Source organism: Coregonus lavaretus (assembly GCF_964263955.1).
Source record: "Coregonus lavaretus genome assembly, chromosome: 5".
In the NCBI taxonomy this organism is placed as follows: domain Eukaryota; kingdom Metazoa; phylum Chordata; class Actinopteri; order Salmoniformes; family Salmonidae; genus Coregonus; species Coregonus lavaretus.
In genome coordinates, this window is record NC_139992.1 from 75,825,253 (window position 1) to 75,846,046 (window position 20,794).

Consider the following 20,794-nt stretch of genomic DNA (forward strand, 5'->3'; position numbering starts at 1 on the left):
CGCACTACCCTCTGTAGTGCCTTGCGGTCGGAGGCTGAGCAGTTACCATACCAGGCAGTGATGCAACCAGTCAGGATGCTCTCGATGGTGCAGCTGTAGAACCTTTTGAGGATCTGAGGACCCATGCCAAATCTTTTCAGTCTCCTTAGGGGGAATAGGTTTTGTCGTGCCCTCTTCACGACTGTCTTGGTGTGCTTGGACCATGTTAGTTTGTTAGTGATGTGGACACCAAGGAACTTGAAGCTCTCAACCTGCTCCACTACAGCCCTGTCGATGAGAATGGGGGCGTGCTCAGTCCTCTTCTTTTTCCTGTAGTCCAAAATCCTTTTGTGAACTAACACTCGCACTTGACTCTTTTTCCTCTTACTAGCTCTGACTTTGCTGAGAAAAATTACTTACTATGACTGTGATATGTGGATATCCCACCTAGCTATCTTAAAATCCTGTGCGTCAATCTAAGTAACATAATTAAAAAATCCCCATCAAAATCTGTCAATTTAAGCTAGAGATATCAGGGTTTTTGCTTCGGCTGGGTCTCAATCCACCACATCCACCTATGTCGGCCTTCCGCATCTGCGGTGAAAGGTGGCCAAGTTACAGCAGTGTTTGTCAGGCCAAGTGACATCCCGAAAATCGGTCTTCTCACAAAAACATCTGTAGCGTCCGAACGGTTAGGCCTACATTTTATGACCACTCTATGGAAAAGGGAGACTCTCACGAACACGATGGTGTTTTCCGTTTTACTCTACAACCCCCACAAGTGTCAACCCCCATACAAACAAATGGAGGTAGTTTTGTGCCAATAAAAATAAGGGGTTAAATATGTGTCCAAAAAAACAAAAATATTTCATGAGCTTTATTATATCTCCTAGATATACAGTTGAAGTCAGACGTTTACATACACCTTAGCCAAATACATTTAAACTCAGTTTTTCACAATTCCTAATCCTAGTAAAAATTCCCTGTCTTAGGTCAGTTAGGATCACCACTTTATTTTAAGAATGTGCTTTGTGATGGCCACTCCAATACCTTGACTTTGTTGTCCTTAAGCCATTTTGCCACAACTTTGGAAGTATGTTGGGGGTCATTATCCATTTGGAAGACCCATTTGCGACCAAGCTTTAACTTCCTGACTGATGTCTTGAGAGGTTGCTTCAATATATCCACATAATTTTCCTTCCTCATGATGCCATCTATTTTGTGAAGTGCACCAGTCCCTCCTGCAGCAAAGCACCCCCACAGCATTATGCTGCCACCCCGTGCTTCATGGTTGGGATGGTGTTCTTCGGCTTGCAAGCAACCCCCTTTTTCCTCCAAACATAACGATGGTCATTATGGGCAAACTGTTCTATTTTTGTTTAATCAGACCAGAGGACATTTCTCCAAGAAGTACGATCTTTATCCCCATGTGCAGTTGCAAACCGTAATCTGGCTTTTTTATGGCGGTTTTGGAGCAGTGGCTTCTTCCTTGCTGAGCGACCTTTCAGGTTATGTCAATATAGGACTTGTTTTACTGTGGATATACAGTGGGGGAAAAAAGTATTTAGTCAGCCACCAATTGTGTAAGTTCTCCCACTTAAAAAGATGAGAGAGGCCTGTAATTTTCATCATAGGTACACGTCAACTATGACAGACAAAATGAGGGGAAAAAATCCAGAAAATCACATTGTACGATTTTTTATGAATTTATTTGCAAATTATGGTGGAAAATAAGTATTTGGTCAATAACAAATGTTTCTCAATACTTTGTTATATACCCTTTGTTGGCAATGACACAGGTCAAACGTTTTCTGTAAGTCTTCACAAGGTTTTCACACACTGTTGCTGGTATTTTGGCCCATTCCTCCATGCAGATGTCCTCTAGAGCAGTGATGTTTTGGGGCTGTCGCTGGGCAACACGGACTTTCAACTCCCTCCAAAGATTTTCTATGGGGTTGAGATCTGGAGACTGGCTAGGCCACTCCAGGACCTTGAAATGCTTCTTACGAAGCCACTCCTTCGTTGCCCGGGCGGTGTGTTTGGGATCATTGTCATGCTGAAAGACCCAGCCACGTTTCATCTTCAATGCCCTTGCTGATGGAAGGAGGTTTTCACTCAAAATCTCACGATACATGGCCCCATTCATTCTTTCCTTTACACGGATCAGTCGTCCTGGTCCCTTTGCAGAAAAACAGCCCCAAAGCATGATGTTTCCACCCCCATGCTTCACAGTAGGTATGGTGTTCTTTGGATGCAACTCAGCATTCTTTGTCCTCCAAACATGACGAGTTGAGTTTTTACCAAAAGTTATATTTTGGTTTCATCTGACCATATGACATTCTCCCAATCCTCTTCTGGATCATCCAAATGCACTCTAGCAAACTTCAGACGGGCCTGGACATGTACTGGCTTAAGCAGGGGGACACGTCTGGCACTGCAGGATTTGAGTCCCTAGTGGCGTAGTGTGTTACTGATGGTAGGCTTTGTTACTTTGGTCCCAGCTCTCTGCATGTCATTCACTAGGTCCCCCCGTATGGTTCTGGGATTTTTGCTCACCGTTCTTGTGATCATTTTGACCCCACGGGGTGAGATCTTGCGTGGAGCCCCAGATCGAGGGAGATTATCAGTGGTCTTGTATGTCTTCCATTTCCTAATAATTGCTCCCACAGTTGATTTCTTCAAACCAAGCTGCTTACCTATTGCAGATTCAGTCTTCCCAGCCTGGTGCAGGTCTACAATTTTGTTTCTGGTGTCCTTTGACAGCTCTTTGGTCTTGGCCATAGTGGAGTTTGGAGTGTGACTGTTTGAGGTTGTGGACAGGTGTCTTTTATACTGATAACAAGTTCAAACAGGTGCCATTAATACAGGTAACGAGTGGAGGACAGAGGAGCCTCTTAAAGAAGAAGTTACAGGTCTGTGAGAGCCAGAAATCATGCTTGTTTGTAGGTGACCAAATACTTATTTTCCACCATAATTTGCAAATAAATTCATTAAAAATCCTACAATGTGATTTTCTGGATTTTTTTTCTCATTTTGTCTGTCATAGTTGACGTGTACCTATGATTAAAATTACAGGCCTCTCTCATCTTTTTAAGTGGGAGAACTTGCACAATTGATGGCTGACTAAATACTTTTTTCCCCCACGGATTGATTTGCACTTTTCGCACCAAGTACTTTCATCTCTAGGAGACAGAACGCGTCTCCTTCCTGAGCGGTATGACGGCTGCGTGGTCCCATGGTGTTTATACTTGCGTACTATTGTTTGTACAGATGAACGTGGTACTTTCAGGCATTTGGAAATTGCTCCCAAGGATGAACCAGACTTGTGGAGGTCTACAATATTTTTTTCTGAGGTCTTGGCTGATTTCTTTTGATTTTCCCATGATGTCAAGCAAAGAGGCACTGAGTTTGAAGGTAGGCCTTGAAATACATCCACAGGTACACCTCCAATTGACTCAAATTATGTCAATTAGCCTATCAGAAGCTTCTAAAGCCATGACATCATTTTCTGGAATTTTCCTAGCTGTTTAAAGGCACAGTGAACTTAGTGTATGTAAACTTCTGACCCACTGGAATTGTGATACAGTGAATTATAAGTGAAATAATCTGTCTGTAAACAATTGTTGGAAAAATTACTTGTGTCATGCACAAAGTAGATGTCCTAACTGACTTGCCAAAACTATAGTTTGTTAACAAGAAACTTTTGGAGTGGTTGAAAAACAAGTTTTAATGACTCCAACCTAAGTGTATGTAAACTTCCGACTTCAACTGTAGGATAGACACTTCAAAACCTTATTCCTTATGATTTCTTTTTTGACTGTCTTTTTTGCCATTTATGAATGTTATTCAATGCGTTTCTATGGGCTATAGTAGTAAATACCGAATTCATTATTTTATGAAATAATTTAAATATTTTTTTTATTTTAAACAATTCCATATTGTTAGCTTAGAAAAAACTTTAGTTTTTAAAGAGAGAGAGGGAGTGTGTACTGTGTGTGTGAAAGAGATAGAGGAGGGTGTGTGTATACAGTGGCATGCGAAAGTATTCACCCCCCTTGACATTTTTCCTATTTTGTTGCCTTACAACCTGGAATTAAAATGGATTTTGGGGGGGTTTGTATCATTTGATTTATACAACATGCCTACCACTTTGAAGATGCCAAATATTTTTTCTTGTGAAACAAACAAGAAATAAGACAAAAAAACAGAACTATTCACCCCCCCAAAGTCAATACTTTGTAGAGCCACCTTTTGCAGCAATTACAGCTGCAAGTCTCTTAGGGTATGTCTCTATAAGCTTGGAAATTCTAGCCACTGGGATTTTTTCCCATTCCTTAAGGCAAAACTGCTCTAGCTCCTTCAAGTTGGATGGGTTCCGCTGGTGTACAGCAATCTTTAAGTCATACCACAGATTTTCAATTTGATTGAGGTCTAGGCCATTCCAAGACATTTAAATGTTTCCCCTTAAACCACTCGAGTGTTGCTTTAGCAGTATGCTTAGTGTCATTGTCCTGCTGGAAGGTGAACCTCCATCCCATTTTCAAATCTCTGGAAGACTGAAACAGGTTTCCCTCAAGAATTTACCTGTATTTAGCGCCATCCATCATTCCTTCAATTCTGACTAGTTTCCCAGTCCCTGCCGTTAAAAAACATCCCCACAGCATGACGCTGCCACCACCATGCTTCACTGTGGGGATGGTGTTCTCGGGGTGATGAGAGGTGTTGGGTTTGCGCCAGATATAGCATTTTCCTTGATGGCCAAAAAGCTCATTTTTAGTCTCGTCTGACCAGAGTACCTTCTTCCATATGTTTGGGGAGTCTCCCACATGCCTTTTGCTTATTTTTTTCTTTAAGCAATGGCTTTCTTCTGGCCACTCTTCCGTAAAGCCCAGCTCTGTGGAGTGTACGGATTAGTGGTCCTATGGACAGATACTCCAATCTCCGCTGTGGAGCTTTGCAGCTCCTTCAGGGTTATCTTTGGTCTCTTTGTTGCCTCTCTGATTAATGCCCTCCTTGCCTGGTCCATGAGTTTTGGTGGGCAGCCCTCTCTTGGCAGGTTTGTTGTGGTGCCATATTATTTTAATTTTTTAATAATGGATTTAATGGTGCTCCGTGAGATGTTCAAAGTTTCTGATATTTTTGTTATAACCCAACCCTGATCTGTACTTCTCCACAACTTTTGGAAAGCTCCTTGGTCTTCATGGTGCCGCTTGCTTGGTGGTGCCCCTTGCTTAGTGGTGTTGCAGACACTGGGGGCTTTCAGAACAGGTTTATATATACTGAGATCATGTGACACTTAGATTGCACACAGGTGGACTTTATTTAACCAATTATGTGACTTCTGAAGGTAATTGGTTGCACCAGATCTTATTTAGGGGCTTCACAGCAAAGGGGGTGAATACATATGCACGCACCGTTATTAATTTTTTTGAATTTTTTGAAACAAATTCTTTTTTTCATTTCACTTCACCAATTTGGACTATTTTGTGTATGTCCATTACATGAAATCCAAATAAAAACCATTTAAATTACAGGTTGTAATGCAACAAAATAGGAAAAACGCCAAGGGGGATGAATACTTTTGCAAGGCACTGTATGTGTGTTAAAAGCTTTCCCATCAGTGAGAGGTGAAAGGAATCACAGAGACTGAGAAATACTTTTTATATGAGCAGTCTCCTCTCACTGACACATTCACACACACAATGAGATGAAATGGCAGGATGACAAGATGGAGGAGAAGGAGGGAGAAGAGGTGTGAGTGCACCATACCCATTAGCCAATCAATACAACCACGGCTCGTTCAGATAGAAGTGGATCAGACCAGCCAATAAATCAGCGATCAATCAACCACTACACACACCTGTATGTGAGCACATACACACACACAGCAATATGTATACACCAGTGGAGGCTCCTCAGAGGAGGTAGGGGTAGACCTCAGCGAATTTCATAAAATAAAAATAGTGAAACATTACACAAATTATTATTTTTAGATAAAACTATACTAAATATATTCACATCACCAAATAATTGATTAAAACACACTGTTTTGCAATGAAGGTCTACAGCAGCCACAACAGGACTCTCTGGGGTAGCGCCATGGTGTAACCGGAGGACAGCTAGTTTCCGTCCTCCTCTGGGTATATTGACTTCATTACAAAACCTAGGCTGTCCTCCGGTTAGGCTCATGGTTCTCACCCCCTTCCATATACTTAGACAGTAATTATGACAACTTCCGGAGGACGTCCTCCAACCTATAAGAGCTCTTGCAGCATGAACTGACATGTTGTCCACCCAATCAAAGGATCAGAGAATAAATATAGTACTGAAAGAAAACACTACAGCTAGCTAGTTAGCACTGCAGTGCATAAAATGTGGTGAGTAGTTGACTCAAAGAGAGAGAAAGATAATAGTTGAACAGTTTTGAACAAATTAATTTATTCAAAAATGAAGGAGAAGGAAGAGAGAGAGAGAAAGAGAGCTAGCAATATTTTATTTTATTTTTTTCCCCTTTCATTTACTTAGCAAGAAACGCAGCTAGCAAGTTTAGCCTACTCAAATACCCGGCTCAAACAGAGAGGGATGCTATGTTAGCTAGCTGGCTATGGCTATCCAACACTGGAAGCTCTTGGTTTTATTAATTGATTGCCACCGGTCCGCCGGTGTAACTGCTAAACTGCTTGCTGTACATTGTACTGCATGATTGTAGAGGGTTTACTAACGTGTTAGTTCTAGTAGCTATATTGACTATGACGTTAGCTAATATGGTGACAACGATGGCTGTGTGTAGTGGTTAGCGGTTATGGTATGAAGGTTTGGCTTGGAAAGGTTTTTTCACCTGGTCACAGACAGCTGTATTATTGTGCACTGAAGTCCACAAGCGAAGGGAAAAGGTGAGAGGAGGAGAGAGGAGGAGAGAGTCTAGATGCGAGAAGGAATTAGCTATACAGTGCATTCGGAAAGTATTATGTTATGTTACCGCCTTATTCTAAAATTGTTGATTTTTTTCTTTTTTTCTAATCAAACTACACACAATACTCCATAATGACAAAGCGAAAAATAAACAGTGTTTTAGAAATGTTTGCAAATGTATTCAAAATAAAAAACAAATACCTTATTTACATAAGTATTCAGACCCTTTGCTATGAGACTCCTGTTTCCATTGAACATTCTTGAGATGTTTCTACAACTTGATTGGAGTAAACCTGTGCTAAATTCAATTTATTGGACATGATTTGGAAAGGCACACACCTGTCCATATAAGGTTCCACAGTTGACAATGCAAGTCAGAGCAAAAACCAAGCCATGAGGAGAAGGAATTGTCCGTAGAACTCCGAGACAGGATTGTGTCAAGGCACAGATCTGGGGAAGGGTACCAAAACATGTCTGCAGCCTTGAAGGTCCCCAAGAACACAGTGGCCTCCATCATTCTTAAATGGAAGAAGATTGGAACCTTCCTAGAGCTAGTCGCCTGGTCAAACTGAGCAATCGGGGGAGAAGGGCCTTGGTCAAGGAGGTGACCAAGAATCCAATGGTCACTCTAACAGAGCTCCAGAGTTCCTCTGTGGAGATAGGAGAACCTTCCAGAAGGACAACCATCTCTGCAGCACTCCACCAATCAGGCCTTTATCGTAGAGTGGCCGGACGGAAGCCACTCCTCAGTAAAAGGCTGCAGAGAAGAATGGGAGAAACTCCCCAAATACAGGTGTGCCAAGCTTATAGCGTCATACCCAAGCAGACTCAAGGCTGTAATCGCTGCCAAAGGTGCTTCAACAACGTATTGAGTATAGGGTCTGAATACTTATGTAAATGTTATATTTCAGATATTATTATTTTTTTGCAAATATTTCTCAAAACCTGTTTTTGCTTTGTCATTATGGGGTATTGTGTGTACACTACCAGTCAAAAGTTTGGACACACCTACTCATTCAAGGGTTTGTCTTTATTTTCAAAAATGTTTACATTGTAGAATAATAGAAAAGACATCAAAACTACGAAATAACACATATGGAATCATGTAGTAACCAAAAAAGTGTTAAACAAATCATAATATATTTTATATTTGAGATTCTTCAAGTAGCCACCCTTTGCCATGTATGTGGCTGCTAGTTCTGTGTTTGCGTGTGATCAGGGGTGTATTCATTCCACCGATTCTGTTGAATAACGTTTCTTAAAAAGAGCAAACGGAACAAAACGGGGATAAACGTACCTACATTTGTCCAATATAAACTCTCATTTGCAACTGTTGGACTAATGATTACAACCTAGATCAGCTAGATGGCGGTATTGAATGTGTCACTGTCTGTCACCTTGATTACTCTAATTTCTCTCTTGACCTGTGCACCTACGTTGTAAACTTTAATTAATTGGCTAGGTTGTAACAACCTCATGATGGGTATAGGGAAAATTGTAATATCATGAGGTAGCCTAAACCTATCGATGTAACATTGAGCTGGGTGAATGGAATACGAATGACAGTCATCCAATATGCTGTAATAGAAATAAAGCCATGCTCATTAAAAAAGGAATCGTCTTCCCTCATCTTAAACAGCACCCTTCCCCAGATCTGTGCCTCGACACAATCCTGTCTCGGAGTTCTACGGACAATTTCTTCTCCTCATGGCTTGGTTTTTGCTCTGACTTGCACTGTTACACACATACACATATCAGGGCCTGTATATTTTGTGTGCATGTTTCACCCACTCCTCCTCACCAGACAGGCACTGTGTGATGTTTTGCTGGTGACAGATTTACTGAGTGTAATGTGAACAGTCTGTCTGGCCAAGCCATTACCCTAGAGATCAAGCTGGAAGGACTAACACAACACCCTCCCTTACTCAGCAGATACCCCTGCTCCACACTGCAGCAATAACACTAGACTGTCAATCACCTCTCCACCTCTCACAGCAAACCTGAATGAAATAAAATTCCATCCACGTCTGTCCTTAACTCCATTAGACAGGTCATTACCAATGGATCATATATTCATCAGGATTAACAAAGCTTGGCTGTCTCAGAAACCAGTGTATAGGACTTTCTGTAATTAATGTCCTTTTTGCTTTACCGTTCACCAGCACCCTCTAATCTAATGTGTTTCTAGACCAGTAGACATGGAAGTTAAGTAAGGTAATAGGAAACTTAAGATGTTAGAGCTTTTCCATAGACGGGCATCTCTTTCAGATAAAGGACCAGTGCCCTCTATGGGAGTTTCAGGGTTAGGGGACATTACATCCTCTCTCCTGCTCTTATTTCCTGCCTTCTACCGTCTTCTGATCCACAATCCTCTTCTCTCTTCTCCTCGTCGTTCATCCTCCTCTTCTTTCATCCCGTGCCTTCTCACATCCTTTCCTTCCACCATCCTCTTCTCCTCTCCTCCCGTCACCTCTTCTCCTTCCACTTTCTCTTAACGTGGGGATTTGCCTGCTGTAGTGAGTTGTTAAAGTAATGTTTTTGAAAGAAAGCTACAATTTCACACCATGTCATTGACTATTAACAGACCCTTAATCCACGTCTGACAAGGTTGTCATTGTTGTGGGTGTCAGTGGAAGAAAAATTTGGTGAGTGTTTGTTTACGCTTTCACAGTCATTTACATAATTTGTACTGACACCGTGTCTGTGAGGGAGCTACAGTATTAGTCATATACTCTGATCAGATTGAGGCAAGCGAGTCGATCCAGTCCAATCAATCACTCAAGCTGCATGTTGACAGCTAGGTGTCATCAGACCTGTGGCAGAAAGTGTTAATCCATTATTGAGCGAGACGCTCACTCATCTCCTCTGGCTTGAGTCAATCGGCAGCCAGCCAGACTGCATTTAAACAGCCAGACAGATCTGACTATGATGATAACCAGAGCCATGTATTTAGAGAGTTGGGCCAACCTTTCACATTTTTTATATTGTTCTAATTTGAGACATTCGCCCAGTAAGCAAAATTAGCAAAACATATTTTAGACGTCTTTTCCAGACGTTGACATCACATGCATTTCAGGTGTTGAATGAAAGGTTAGAAGATGTATTTTCCGGATGTCAAAAGAGACGTCTTACACGGAAGTTGAAAATGCATAATTATGACTTTGAAAATATGTATTTTTCAGTCATGATTCTATGGACAAATTTCAACTGCACATGCATTCTCAATTAAATAAGCATTATATCACAATAATATAGAAGAGGAGCCAACTGAAGATTGCAACAGAATATTTATTATTGCACCCATCTGTCACATGCACTTATGTTAGCTTTTTCAAAAGCTTTAAAACTGGAAGCGATGATGTTCAAAGTAGTCAAACCTACAGAATAAACCAACAGACCACTTCAACTACAATAACATTCTCAGTAACAGTTACAGATCTTTCAATTTACTTGCTATGCCTGTGATATGTTTATTTACCTTAGTTGAACGCAATGACTGTCAGTCGCTCTGAATAAGAGCGTCTGCTGAATGTTTTTACATTTACATTTTGGTCAAACACTTGCAAAGCATGCTGGTATTATTCTAATGACTTCCGCCCCTAAACAAGTACAAATATGGTCGGTGCGGACCAGATCTAAATCTGAACACATCATAGGCTGTTTCACAAGTTTGAACATCACATTTCAGTATGGCAGTTTAGTACAGTAGAGCACCTTAGAGTATGGTACAGGAAAGTCACGTTTTATTCAGTAGAGTAGAGCACAGTACGGTACAGTAGAGTTTAATTCAGTAGAGTACAGTACATTACAGTAAAGAAAAGTAGAGTATAGTACTGTACAGTTTAATTCAGTAGAGTACATTACAGTAAAGAAAAGTAGAGTATAGTACTGTACAGTTTAATTCAGTAGAGTACAGTACATTACAGTAAAGAAAAGTAGAGTATAGTACTGTACAGTTTAGTTCAATAGAGTACATTGGAGTAAAGTAGGGTACAATACACTACATTTATACTGTGCTTTACTGTACTGTGGACAATGGACATTGAAATCAAGGCCGGTCCAGACTGGACCAAATCTGAACCAAACATAGACGTCTATGATTGGTTCAGATTTGGTCCGGTCCGGAACAAGAATCAACATCCTTGGACATTGAAATGAAGGCCAGTCCAGACTGCACCAAAAAAAGACATCCGGTCAAGACCAAAAAAATACATCCAAAAGATGTTGCCATCGGTAAATGCTAAGTGGGAAGTGTAGGCCTATACTCGTTCACTACAGTACATCCCACAAATCTAAAAGGACGATCATTGGAATTTTGGGCTAGTAGGAGATTCATACCATATTGCTTAGTCTACCAGTCATGATGTTTCAAGGTCATGGCTGCCAACCCATTTCTGACACCAATGTAGCGACTGACGTGGCGAAAGGCAAACACCATACTGGACCAATCATAAACGTCTATATTTGGGCCAAATCAAGGCCAATCCGGACCAAATCTGAACCAATCATTGACGTCTTTTTTGGGGTCAAATCAAGGCCGGTCCGGACCAAATCTGAACCGTCTATGATTTGTTCAGATTTAGATCTGGTCCGCACCTAAAAAAGACCACCGGTCCGGACAGGACAAAACAAAAGATGTCGCCTAACGGTAAATGCTTAGTGGCCAGTTACATAGCATTATTTAAATATTCCCCATGTAATGTTAATAGGGCGCCAACAGGGTTGAAATAGAATGTTGTAGTGTCGTGTAAATGCATCATAATGCAGAAACCTCAATGTCCCAACCATAGAATTAGGAATTTAATAGGATCTCTATGGGCCCAACTCTCCTAAATACATGGCTCTGATGATAACTATAGGGGAGAATAATAACATGTATCCATCCACTCCCAGAAACCAGCAGCCATCACCACTTGTCACACAATACAGCAGAGACAGAAAGCATTGACGCTGCCACACAGCCCATGATTTGAGTTATTCTGCAAAAACTTTTATTGAACAAAAGTATTTTAATTCTCACCACGTCATCAGCGGCACAGTACCATAGGTTGTATCGAAATGATTCATATTATGTACCTCATCTTCTTCTGAATATATATACATACAGTGGGAACAAGAATAAAATAGCAATGCTCAATAACATTCAGATATATCATATCTTATAAAAGCTGAGAACCCCATGATCGATACATTGGTAAACAGACGCACATAGCAAAAGGTTAATAAAAACAACTGTCTTAGTACTCTTGAATTAGTGCCCACCATCAGCTACATATACACTACCAGTCAAAAGTTTGGACACACCTACTCATTCAAGGGTTTTTCTTTATTTAAAAAAATGTTTACATTGTAGAATAATAGTGAAGACATCACAACTATGAAATAATACATATGGAATCATTTAGTAACCGAAAAAGTGTTAAACAAATCAAAATATATTCTATATTTGAGATTCTTCAAATAGCCACCCTTTGCCTTTATGACAGCTTTGCACACTCTTGGCATTCTCTCAACCAGCTTCAGCTGGAATGCTTTTCCAACAGTATTGAAGGAGTTCCCACAAATGCTGAGCACTTGTTGGCTGCTTTTCATTCACTCTGCCGTCCGATTCATCCCAAACCATCTCAATTGGGTTGAGGTCGGGGGATTATGGAGGCCAGGTCATCTGATGCAGCACTCCATCACTCTCCTTCTTGGTCAAATAGCCCTTACACAGCCTGGAGGTGTGTTGGGTCATTGTCCTGTTGAAAAACAAATGATAGTCCCACTAAGTCCAAACCAGATGGGATGGCGTATCGCTGCAGAATGCTGTGGTAGCCATGCTGGTTAAGTTTGCCTTGAATTCTAAATAAATCACAGACAGTGTCACCAGCAAAGCACCCTAACAACTCCTCCTCCATGCTTTACGGTGGGAATTACACGTGGAGATCATCCATTCACCCACACGCGTCTCAAAAAGACACAGCGGTTGGAACCAAAAATCTCCAATTTGGAATCCAGACCAAAGGACACATTTCCACCGGTCTAATGTCCATTGCTCGTGTTTCTTGGCCCAAGCAGGTCTCTTCTTCTTATTGGTGTCCTTTAGTAGTGGTTTCTTTGCAGCAATTCGACCATGAAGGCCTGATTCACACAGTCCCCTCTGAACAGTTGATGTTGAGATGTGTCTGTGACTTGAACTCTGTGAAGCATTTATTTGGGCTGCAATTTCTGAGGCTGGTAACTCTAATGAACTTATCCTCTGCAGCAGAGGTAACTCTGGGTCTTCCATTCCTGTAGCGGTCCTCTTGAGAGCCAGTTTCATCATAGCGCTTCATGGTTTTTGCGACTGCACTTGAAGAAACTTTCAAAGTTTTAGAAATTTTCCGGATTGACTGACCTTCATGTCTTAAAGTAATGATGGCTGTCATTTCTCTAAGCTGGTTGAGAGAATGCCAAGAGTGTGCAAAGCTGTCATCAAGGCAAAGGGTGGCTATTTGAAGAATCTCAAATATTTTTTGACACTTTTTTGGTTACTACATGATTCCATATGTGTTATTTCATAGTTTGATGTCTTCACTATTATTCTACAATGTAAAAAATAGTAAAAATAAAAAACCCTTGAATGAGTAGGTGTGTCCAAACTTTTGACTGGTACTGTACATATATATAACTTTGAGAGTAAAATGCCTGAAGATCTGATTTTCATTGGAAAACAGCACTAGGGCCGGGGAATGAGCGAGTAAGTACAGTAAGTGTAGTGTAGAGCTAGAGCCAATCAAATAGAAGTTGTGTAGAGCTGGAGCCAATCAAATAGAAGTAGTGTAGAGCTGGAACCAATCAAATAGAAGTAGTGTAGAGCTGGAGCCAACCAAATAGAAGTAGTGTAGAGCTGGAGCCAACCAAATAGAAGTAGTGTAGAGCTGGAACCAATCAAATAGAAGTAGTGTAGAGCTGGAGCCAACCAAATAGAAGTAGTGTAGAGCTGGAGCCAACCAAATAGAAGTAGTGTAGAGCTGGAGCCAACCAAATAGAAGTAGTGTAGAGCTGAAGCCAATCAAACAGAAGTAGTGTAGAGCTGGAGCCAATAGACTAGCAGAACAGTAACACTGCTTTTCTAGTGTAACACCAGTGTTACACTAGATAGTGTATACACCCTTATGTTATACTAGGGAAATTATGTTTCCATAGCTAGGGCTGACAATGAAGATTTGTGAAGAGCAGAATCAACAACCTCTGCATAATCAAAACAGTTGCTTTGTGAGAAGGTGATAAAGTTCACAGTTAGCCATTTATGTAAATGCCAGCTGAAAAGTACCAGTGGCCTGGCTTTGGCCCCAAATGAGAGCAGGTCCGCCGCAGCCATGGCCCAGTGAGACACGAGTGCCGGCCTGCATAGAGGGAAACAGAGAAGTCTGAGCCTTTTGTGTAAAACACTGGGGTAAATCCTGTATGGAAATGTGCCATAAGTGTAGTGTAGAGCTGAAGCCAATAGAATAGCAATACAGTAAGTGGGTGGGTGGCACATTTGGTTGTACATTGACAGACATTCAAACGCTCCACTCTTTTCAATTCTCTCTCTCTCGCTCTCTCCTACTTCTCCTCAATGATAGAGGGATGAAGAGGAGGTAGAGGCGGAAGAAAATGACTAGAGTTCTGAGGAGGATGAAGGCGGAGATGAAGAGAAAAGGCAAAAGAGGGTGTTTACAATGGTCACTTAGTGAAGTCATTATTTCCTTTATAAATAATTGGAACCTCTGGAGAGTGTTTACAATTAGATACAAAAATGTATGAGTTCCAAAGAAACACAAAACCAAACCAAAGAAAGGAAACAGAACCAAGACTAGCTATGTGACTGGGCTAAAACAAACAGTAAGTTATCTCCCCAAGTTCAGCATGTTGAGGTTAGCTGGGATATGGGCATCTGGTGGTATGCTTATGTGTGTGTATATGTGTTTATGGATGTGTGTCACAGCAGCGGTTTGACCAGGTAGAGCTTGTCTCCGTGTTGGCTGGTGAAGATGGGGGCTTTCTTGTAGTGTTCCACCAGTTCATCAATTGAGCTGAACCTGCGCTGGCCAATACAGTAGACCCCCTCTGAACACTGCACCTTGAAGTGCTTGTTCTTCCCAGGCGCCTTCAGAGACACAGAGAAATCACTGGGCTAGAGGGAGAGAAAGGGAGAGTCAGTTCATTTACTCACAACACATTCCCGTTCCCGTGTAGCTCAGTTGGTAGAGCATGGCGCTTGCAACGCCAGGGTTGTGGGTTCGTTTCCCACGGGGGGCCAGTATGAAAAAATGTATGCACTCACTAACTGTAAGTCGCTCTGGATAAGAGCGTCTGCTAAATGATTAAAATGTAAAAATGTAATTACATTTGTCTCCAACAAACATGCTTTACTTTACGAACACTACTCACTATCCACCAACAGAGGGCACTATGACTTCATTTATAAATTTCTGCTGTTCACCTGTGCAGATCTCTCCTATTCTACAATTTACTTTTCTACCCTTCCCTGCTCCCTTAACACTCCTTTCCTCCCACTGTCCTCAATCACTTTCTCTCCACCATCTATCCTTCATCCCTTACACTACTTATCCTATTCCCCCCACTATCCATCCATGCATACATTCATTCCTCAATCAATCCTTCAACTTCTCTTCCCCCACTCACCGATGACTCGCTGTCCCGTATGAGGAAGTCCCCCTCCTCTCCCCTCTCGTTGAGGACCAGCTCTGCCTGGTGTCTGGTCACCCCTCCGTAGTACCAGTCCCTGCCTGCAAACTTGCCCACGTGCGCCGGCCCCACGTAGCGGATCTGTGGGGAGCCAGGGGGCGACAGTGGCAGGGCGGGGAGCCCGGGGTCCCTTCCTCCTCCACCTCCCTCACCCTCTCTCTCTGCGGGGTCCTCCAGGACGTAGTTGGAGGGGAACCAGCCCACGCGACCCCCCTGGCTGCCCCGCCACCAGCCGTCACTGCACTTCTCCATCACCGTGACCCGGGACCCCTTGGCTAGGGTCAGCTCATCCTCGCGCTCCGCCATGTACGAGAACTTGACAACGGCCAGGATGGTGAGGTCGTAGATGCGCTCGGCACCACCTCCTCCCCCACTCCCATTGGAGGGGTACTCTGCGTCCGTGCTGGGTGTGGGGGAGGCATCACGGGCACTCTGCTTCCTTCTGCCCTTACCCAGTCCTGAGAAAGTGAGAGAAGAGAGAGAGATATAGGGGAAAGAAAGATAATCACTACATCAGTATGTTAAGCTAACCTAACATGACATTTTCTTTCATTTTAGAGAGCCAGTGGATTGAATCAAAAGAATTTTAGGTTTCTTCTAGTAGGTGGCAGGGACTGGTACGACACTTGTATAACCAGGCACTAAACATTTTAGTCATTTAGCAATTTAGCAGACGCTCTTATCCAGAGCGACTTATAGGAGCAATTAGGGTTAAGTTCCTTGCCGCATCTCTACAAACCAAGACACTTGAGTTCTTTGATAAGTCATTAAACCAGTGGTACTGAGAAAGCTTTGAGTAAATGAGGCAGCAGGAGACAAAGTGGATTTGTGTGTGTGTGTGGGCAGGGCTGGCTTGAGCTCCAGTGGGAGACCAGGCAGGGGTTAGGGGGGCAGGACACTAATTGAGGCTGCAGGCTGCACTCTGGGCCCAGTGGGGGTGTAAACACTTAACATAGAAGACAGAGGACTTCCTCCTCAGAGAGCTGAGAGAGGGCCAGCACACACACATTAATGTTCACGACCACATACATACAGTACAAGATCGCACAGACACTACATACACAGAAATTCTCTCTACCCACATACAGCAAATGCACCCAGGTGACAGACACACATACATAAACACACTCCCTCGGTCACAACTGTTAGTGTGTTCGTCACAACTCACATCTCCTCATTAAACCTGGTGTTCAGCACCACTCAGCCACTAATCAAAAGGCTGAAAATAGTGCATGCGGGATGGGGAGGAAAGTGGAGCAGACAGGGTGTCTGGTGCATGGCTCTGCTGTGGTACTGACTGACAGGCAGGCAGGGGATCAAAGGTGCCTCTCCTCCTACCTGTCTCCTTGCCTCTCTCTGCACAACAAAGACAGCAAGCAGCAACAACAAAGCTCTCGTCTCCTCCATGCTGCTTATTTACCCGTGGTAACCCATGGGGGAGCGCTAGCTAGGCCAACTAAGAGTTGATCTGATGCGTTCAGCTGCCGAAACCAGGGAGCTGGATGACTGGCATACAGATGTCTCTCATGGCTCAGGTGGTTGAATGCTGGTTGTTTGGAAGATAACATCAGACCCACATCAGGGCAGCTCTTACTGTACAAACCAATTACATCTGAATAATACAAATGTAACCACACATACTGCATAACTAACAGAATAACTAAAGAAAGAACAATTGCATTCCACTGCGCACACACATTTCCAATGCTGTCATTTGTTTAGTCACAACACAGGGAAAAGTGACAAGTGTGTGTGTTGCAGTGTATATAGAGCTAGGTGACATCTGTTTAGTTGACTGTGCGAGTTAACTCAGGAAGTTATTGGGTTCAAACAGAGTGGCACTAAACTTTCCTGCTGTTTTGTTGTGTGAGCGGAGCGGGTGAGGAGATGGGAGTAGGAGGGGGAGAGGAGTCCCTTGGCAGCTGTTACTAACACACAGAAGACCAGACATCACAGGGCAGAGCTGACAGAAAACAGAGAGAGACAAAGAAAGAGAGACAGAAAGGGATGGCAAATGCAAACAAGACAGGAATATTGAACAGACCATAATGTTTAATAGAATAGTCAAGGTCCATGTAAAACAAGGGTTACGTGAGGGCTTGTTTTTCCAGAGCGCCTGAGAAGTGAAGACAGTAGAGGAGATAGATAAGACACCACAAACATACATCACACACTGAGTGTACAAAACACCTTCCTAATATTGAGTTGCACCCACTTTTACCCTCAGAACAGCCTCAATTTGTCGGGGCATGGACTCTACAAGGTATCAAATGCGTTCCATAGGGATCCTGGCCCCAGTTGACTCCAACGCTTCCCACAGTTGTGTCAAGTTGGCTGGATGTCCTTTGGGTGGTGGACCATTCTTGACACACGCGGGAAACTGCTAAGCAAGAAAAACCCAGCAGCGTTGCTGTTCTTGAGACACTCAAACTGGTACGCCTTGCACCCAATACAATACCCCGTTCAAAGGCACTTCAATCTTTTGTATTGCCCATTCTACCCGCCCTCCAGGACACCTACAGCACCCGATGTCACAGGAAGGCCAAAAAGATCATCAAGGACATCAACCACCCGAGCCACTGCCTGTTCACCCCGCTATCATCCAGAAGGTGAGGTCAGTACAGGTGCATTAAAGCTGGGACAGAGAGACTGAAAAACAGCTTCTATCTCAAGGCCATCAGACTGTTAAATAGCCATCACTAGCACATTAGAGGCTGCTGCTGCCTATTGAAATCACTGGTCACTTTAAGAAATGGAACACTAGTCACTTTAATAATGTTTACATATCTTGCATTACTCATCTCATATGTATATACTGTATTCTACAATATTCTACTGTATCTTAGTCCATGCCGCTCTGTCATTGCTTGTCCATATACGTATATATTCTTAATTCCATTCCTTACTTAGATTTGTGTGTATTGGGTATTTGTTGTGAAATTGTTAGATATTACTTGTTAGATATTACTGCACTGTCGGAGCTAGAAGCACAAGCATTTCGCTACACCCGCAATAACATCTGCTAAACATGTGTACGTGACAAATAAAATGTGATTTGATACACAATTCATGTCTCAAAGCTTGAAAATCCTTTTTTAACCTGTCTCCTCCCCTACACTGATTGAAGTGGATTTAACAGGTGACATCAATAAGGGATCATAGCTTTCACCTGGATTCACCTGATTAGTCTATGACATGGAAAGAGCATACAATACGTGTCTCACCCTCTGTGTGGTATACTAAACAGTATGTATTAATCTTCATGTGTATTCATTTGTGTGTGTGTGTGTATATAAAGTTCATTCGGAAAGTATTCAGAGCCCTTGACTTTTTTCACATTTTGTTACGTTACAGCCTTTAATCAACACAAAAGTTTTCAGCTGTGCTAACATAATTGCAAAAGGGTTTTCTAATGATCAAGCCTTTTAAAATGATAAACTTGGATTAGCAAACAACGTGCCATTGGAACACAGGACTGATGGTTGCTGATAATGGGCCTCTGGCCTATGTAGATATTCCATTAGAAATCAGCCGTTTCCAGCTACAATAGTCATTTACAACATTAATAATGACTACACTGTATTTCTGATTAATTTGATGTCATTTTAAATGGACAAAAAATTTGCTTTTCTTTCAAAAACAAGGACATTTCTAAGTGACCCCAAACTTTTGAACGGTAGTGTATATTCACAAAAATGTCTCCCCCCCCAAAAAACTGTTTTCGCGTTGTCATTATGGGGTATAGCCTTCACCTAGATTGATAAGGGAAAAAAATTATACATTTTTTAATAAGACTAACGTAACCAAATGTGGAAAAAGGGAAGGGGTCTGAATACTTTCCGAATGCACTGTATGTGTGTGTTGCCCCACTTGATGTGACCCAACTTGAATCCTCTCCTCCGGCGCCTACTTCAAGCCATCCCGTGGAGAGACTAACCTGTCGACTGCCACAGGGTAAAGAGCAGAGATATGCAGGGGGCAGCAGACACAAACTCCCCTGAGACCCACACACTTTATTTTGCTCTCCCTCATTTCCACTTCAAGGCTCTGGCCTGCTGGTTGACAGGGGAACTGTCTCCATTCACTCCTCCCACACTCCCTCTAGCTCTCCTTCCATCCCTCTATCCTTTCATCCCCCTGGACACCGAGAACTCTTATTCATTCAGCACTGGAGCCTGACCCAGGAGACTCCTACCCCAGCATGTCCTTATAAGAACCCAGAGGGACGTCAGAGGTTGGCATACCAATACACAGGGCAACCTGACGGAGTCTCAAGGAGTAGTACAATGACACCCAGGAGAGTCAGGAGTTATACTAAATGTGTGTTGAGAGGTAGTGGATGAGGTAAGTTACCCCCTTTCAGCACTTGGAGAAGCACTATACATCCAACCCATAATTCCAAGATGGCGTAGTAGTGCAGTTGTGTTTTTATCGTCTGTCTGTAAATAGCCTGTAAATACCCTATTTTTCGTACATATTTCCCTATCAGACTTTTCATCCTTCTACAAGATATACTTTCCTGCAACCCGCCTCACTCAATGTGGAACGGATTCTATTATTGACTTACCTTGACTTACCTTTATCTAGAATCTAGAATCTCCAGTTGAAACTAGCTAGCCAGCTAACTAGCTACTTGCTATTTGCCACAGCTAGCGGTGTTTCACCCAGGACATTGGATTTTTTTCTGCGGGATTAATTTTAATCACTGGACATTGATCACCGGATATTCGGCCAGTCTGCACAGCGCGTTATCGACCCAGAACATATCAGTTTTTCCGCCGGAATCACTGAACCTTTAACTCCGGATTTCATCGCTACCAGCTAGCTACCACCAGCCAGCTACAACAAAACGGACGCTGTGGTCTGGCTAATCAAATCATCCTGAGCTAGGCCCATCGCCCATCTCCCGGCTATCTACCTCTCTGTCAACCGGACGGGACCACCTAGTGTTGACACGGAGCCCCGCCGATCCTACACGACTGGTCTGCGGACGAAATCGTCTGATGTGGTTACGACGTTAACCACGAAGATTCCATCCATCTGCTAGCCCTGGCCCGCTAGCCGTGGCCTCTTACTAGTGCTTCACCACCGGACCTTATGATAACTCAGCTATACAGCTGATATCTGCTGGACTGTTCCTTTTTACGGTACTACATCCTGTTTATGTTTAGCCTCAGCCCAAACA

General features: G+C 42.7%; 1 protein-coding gene across 2 annotated transcripts in view; it reads right to left on the bottom strand.

The window, feature by feature from the left end:
- Positions 1-11,862: 11,862 nt before the first annotated feature.
- The window catches only part of LOC311129693 (cytoplasmic protein NCK2-like), a 55,877-nt gene continuing 46,945 nt past the window's right edge, over positions 11,863-20,794 (bottom strand). Inside the window, exons 3-5 of one of the 2 annotated variants that reach the window (XR_014613301.1) lie at positions 15,547-16,067; positions 13,677-15,034; positions 11,863-12,195 (exon numbers count right to left, since the gene is read on the bottom strand). Coding sequence is in view for 1 of the 2 variants with exons in the window: in XM_084162100.1 (XP_084018226.1) it covers positions 14,840-15,034; positions 15,547-16,067 (716 nt within the window). In the remaining variant the exon portion in view is untranslated. Of the gene's footprint in view, positions 12,196-13,473; positions 15,035-15,546; positions 16,068-20,794 lie in introns of those variants that run through there. The other variant, XM_084162100.1, reaches the window with a different exon arrangement.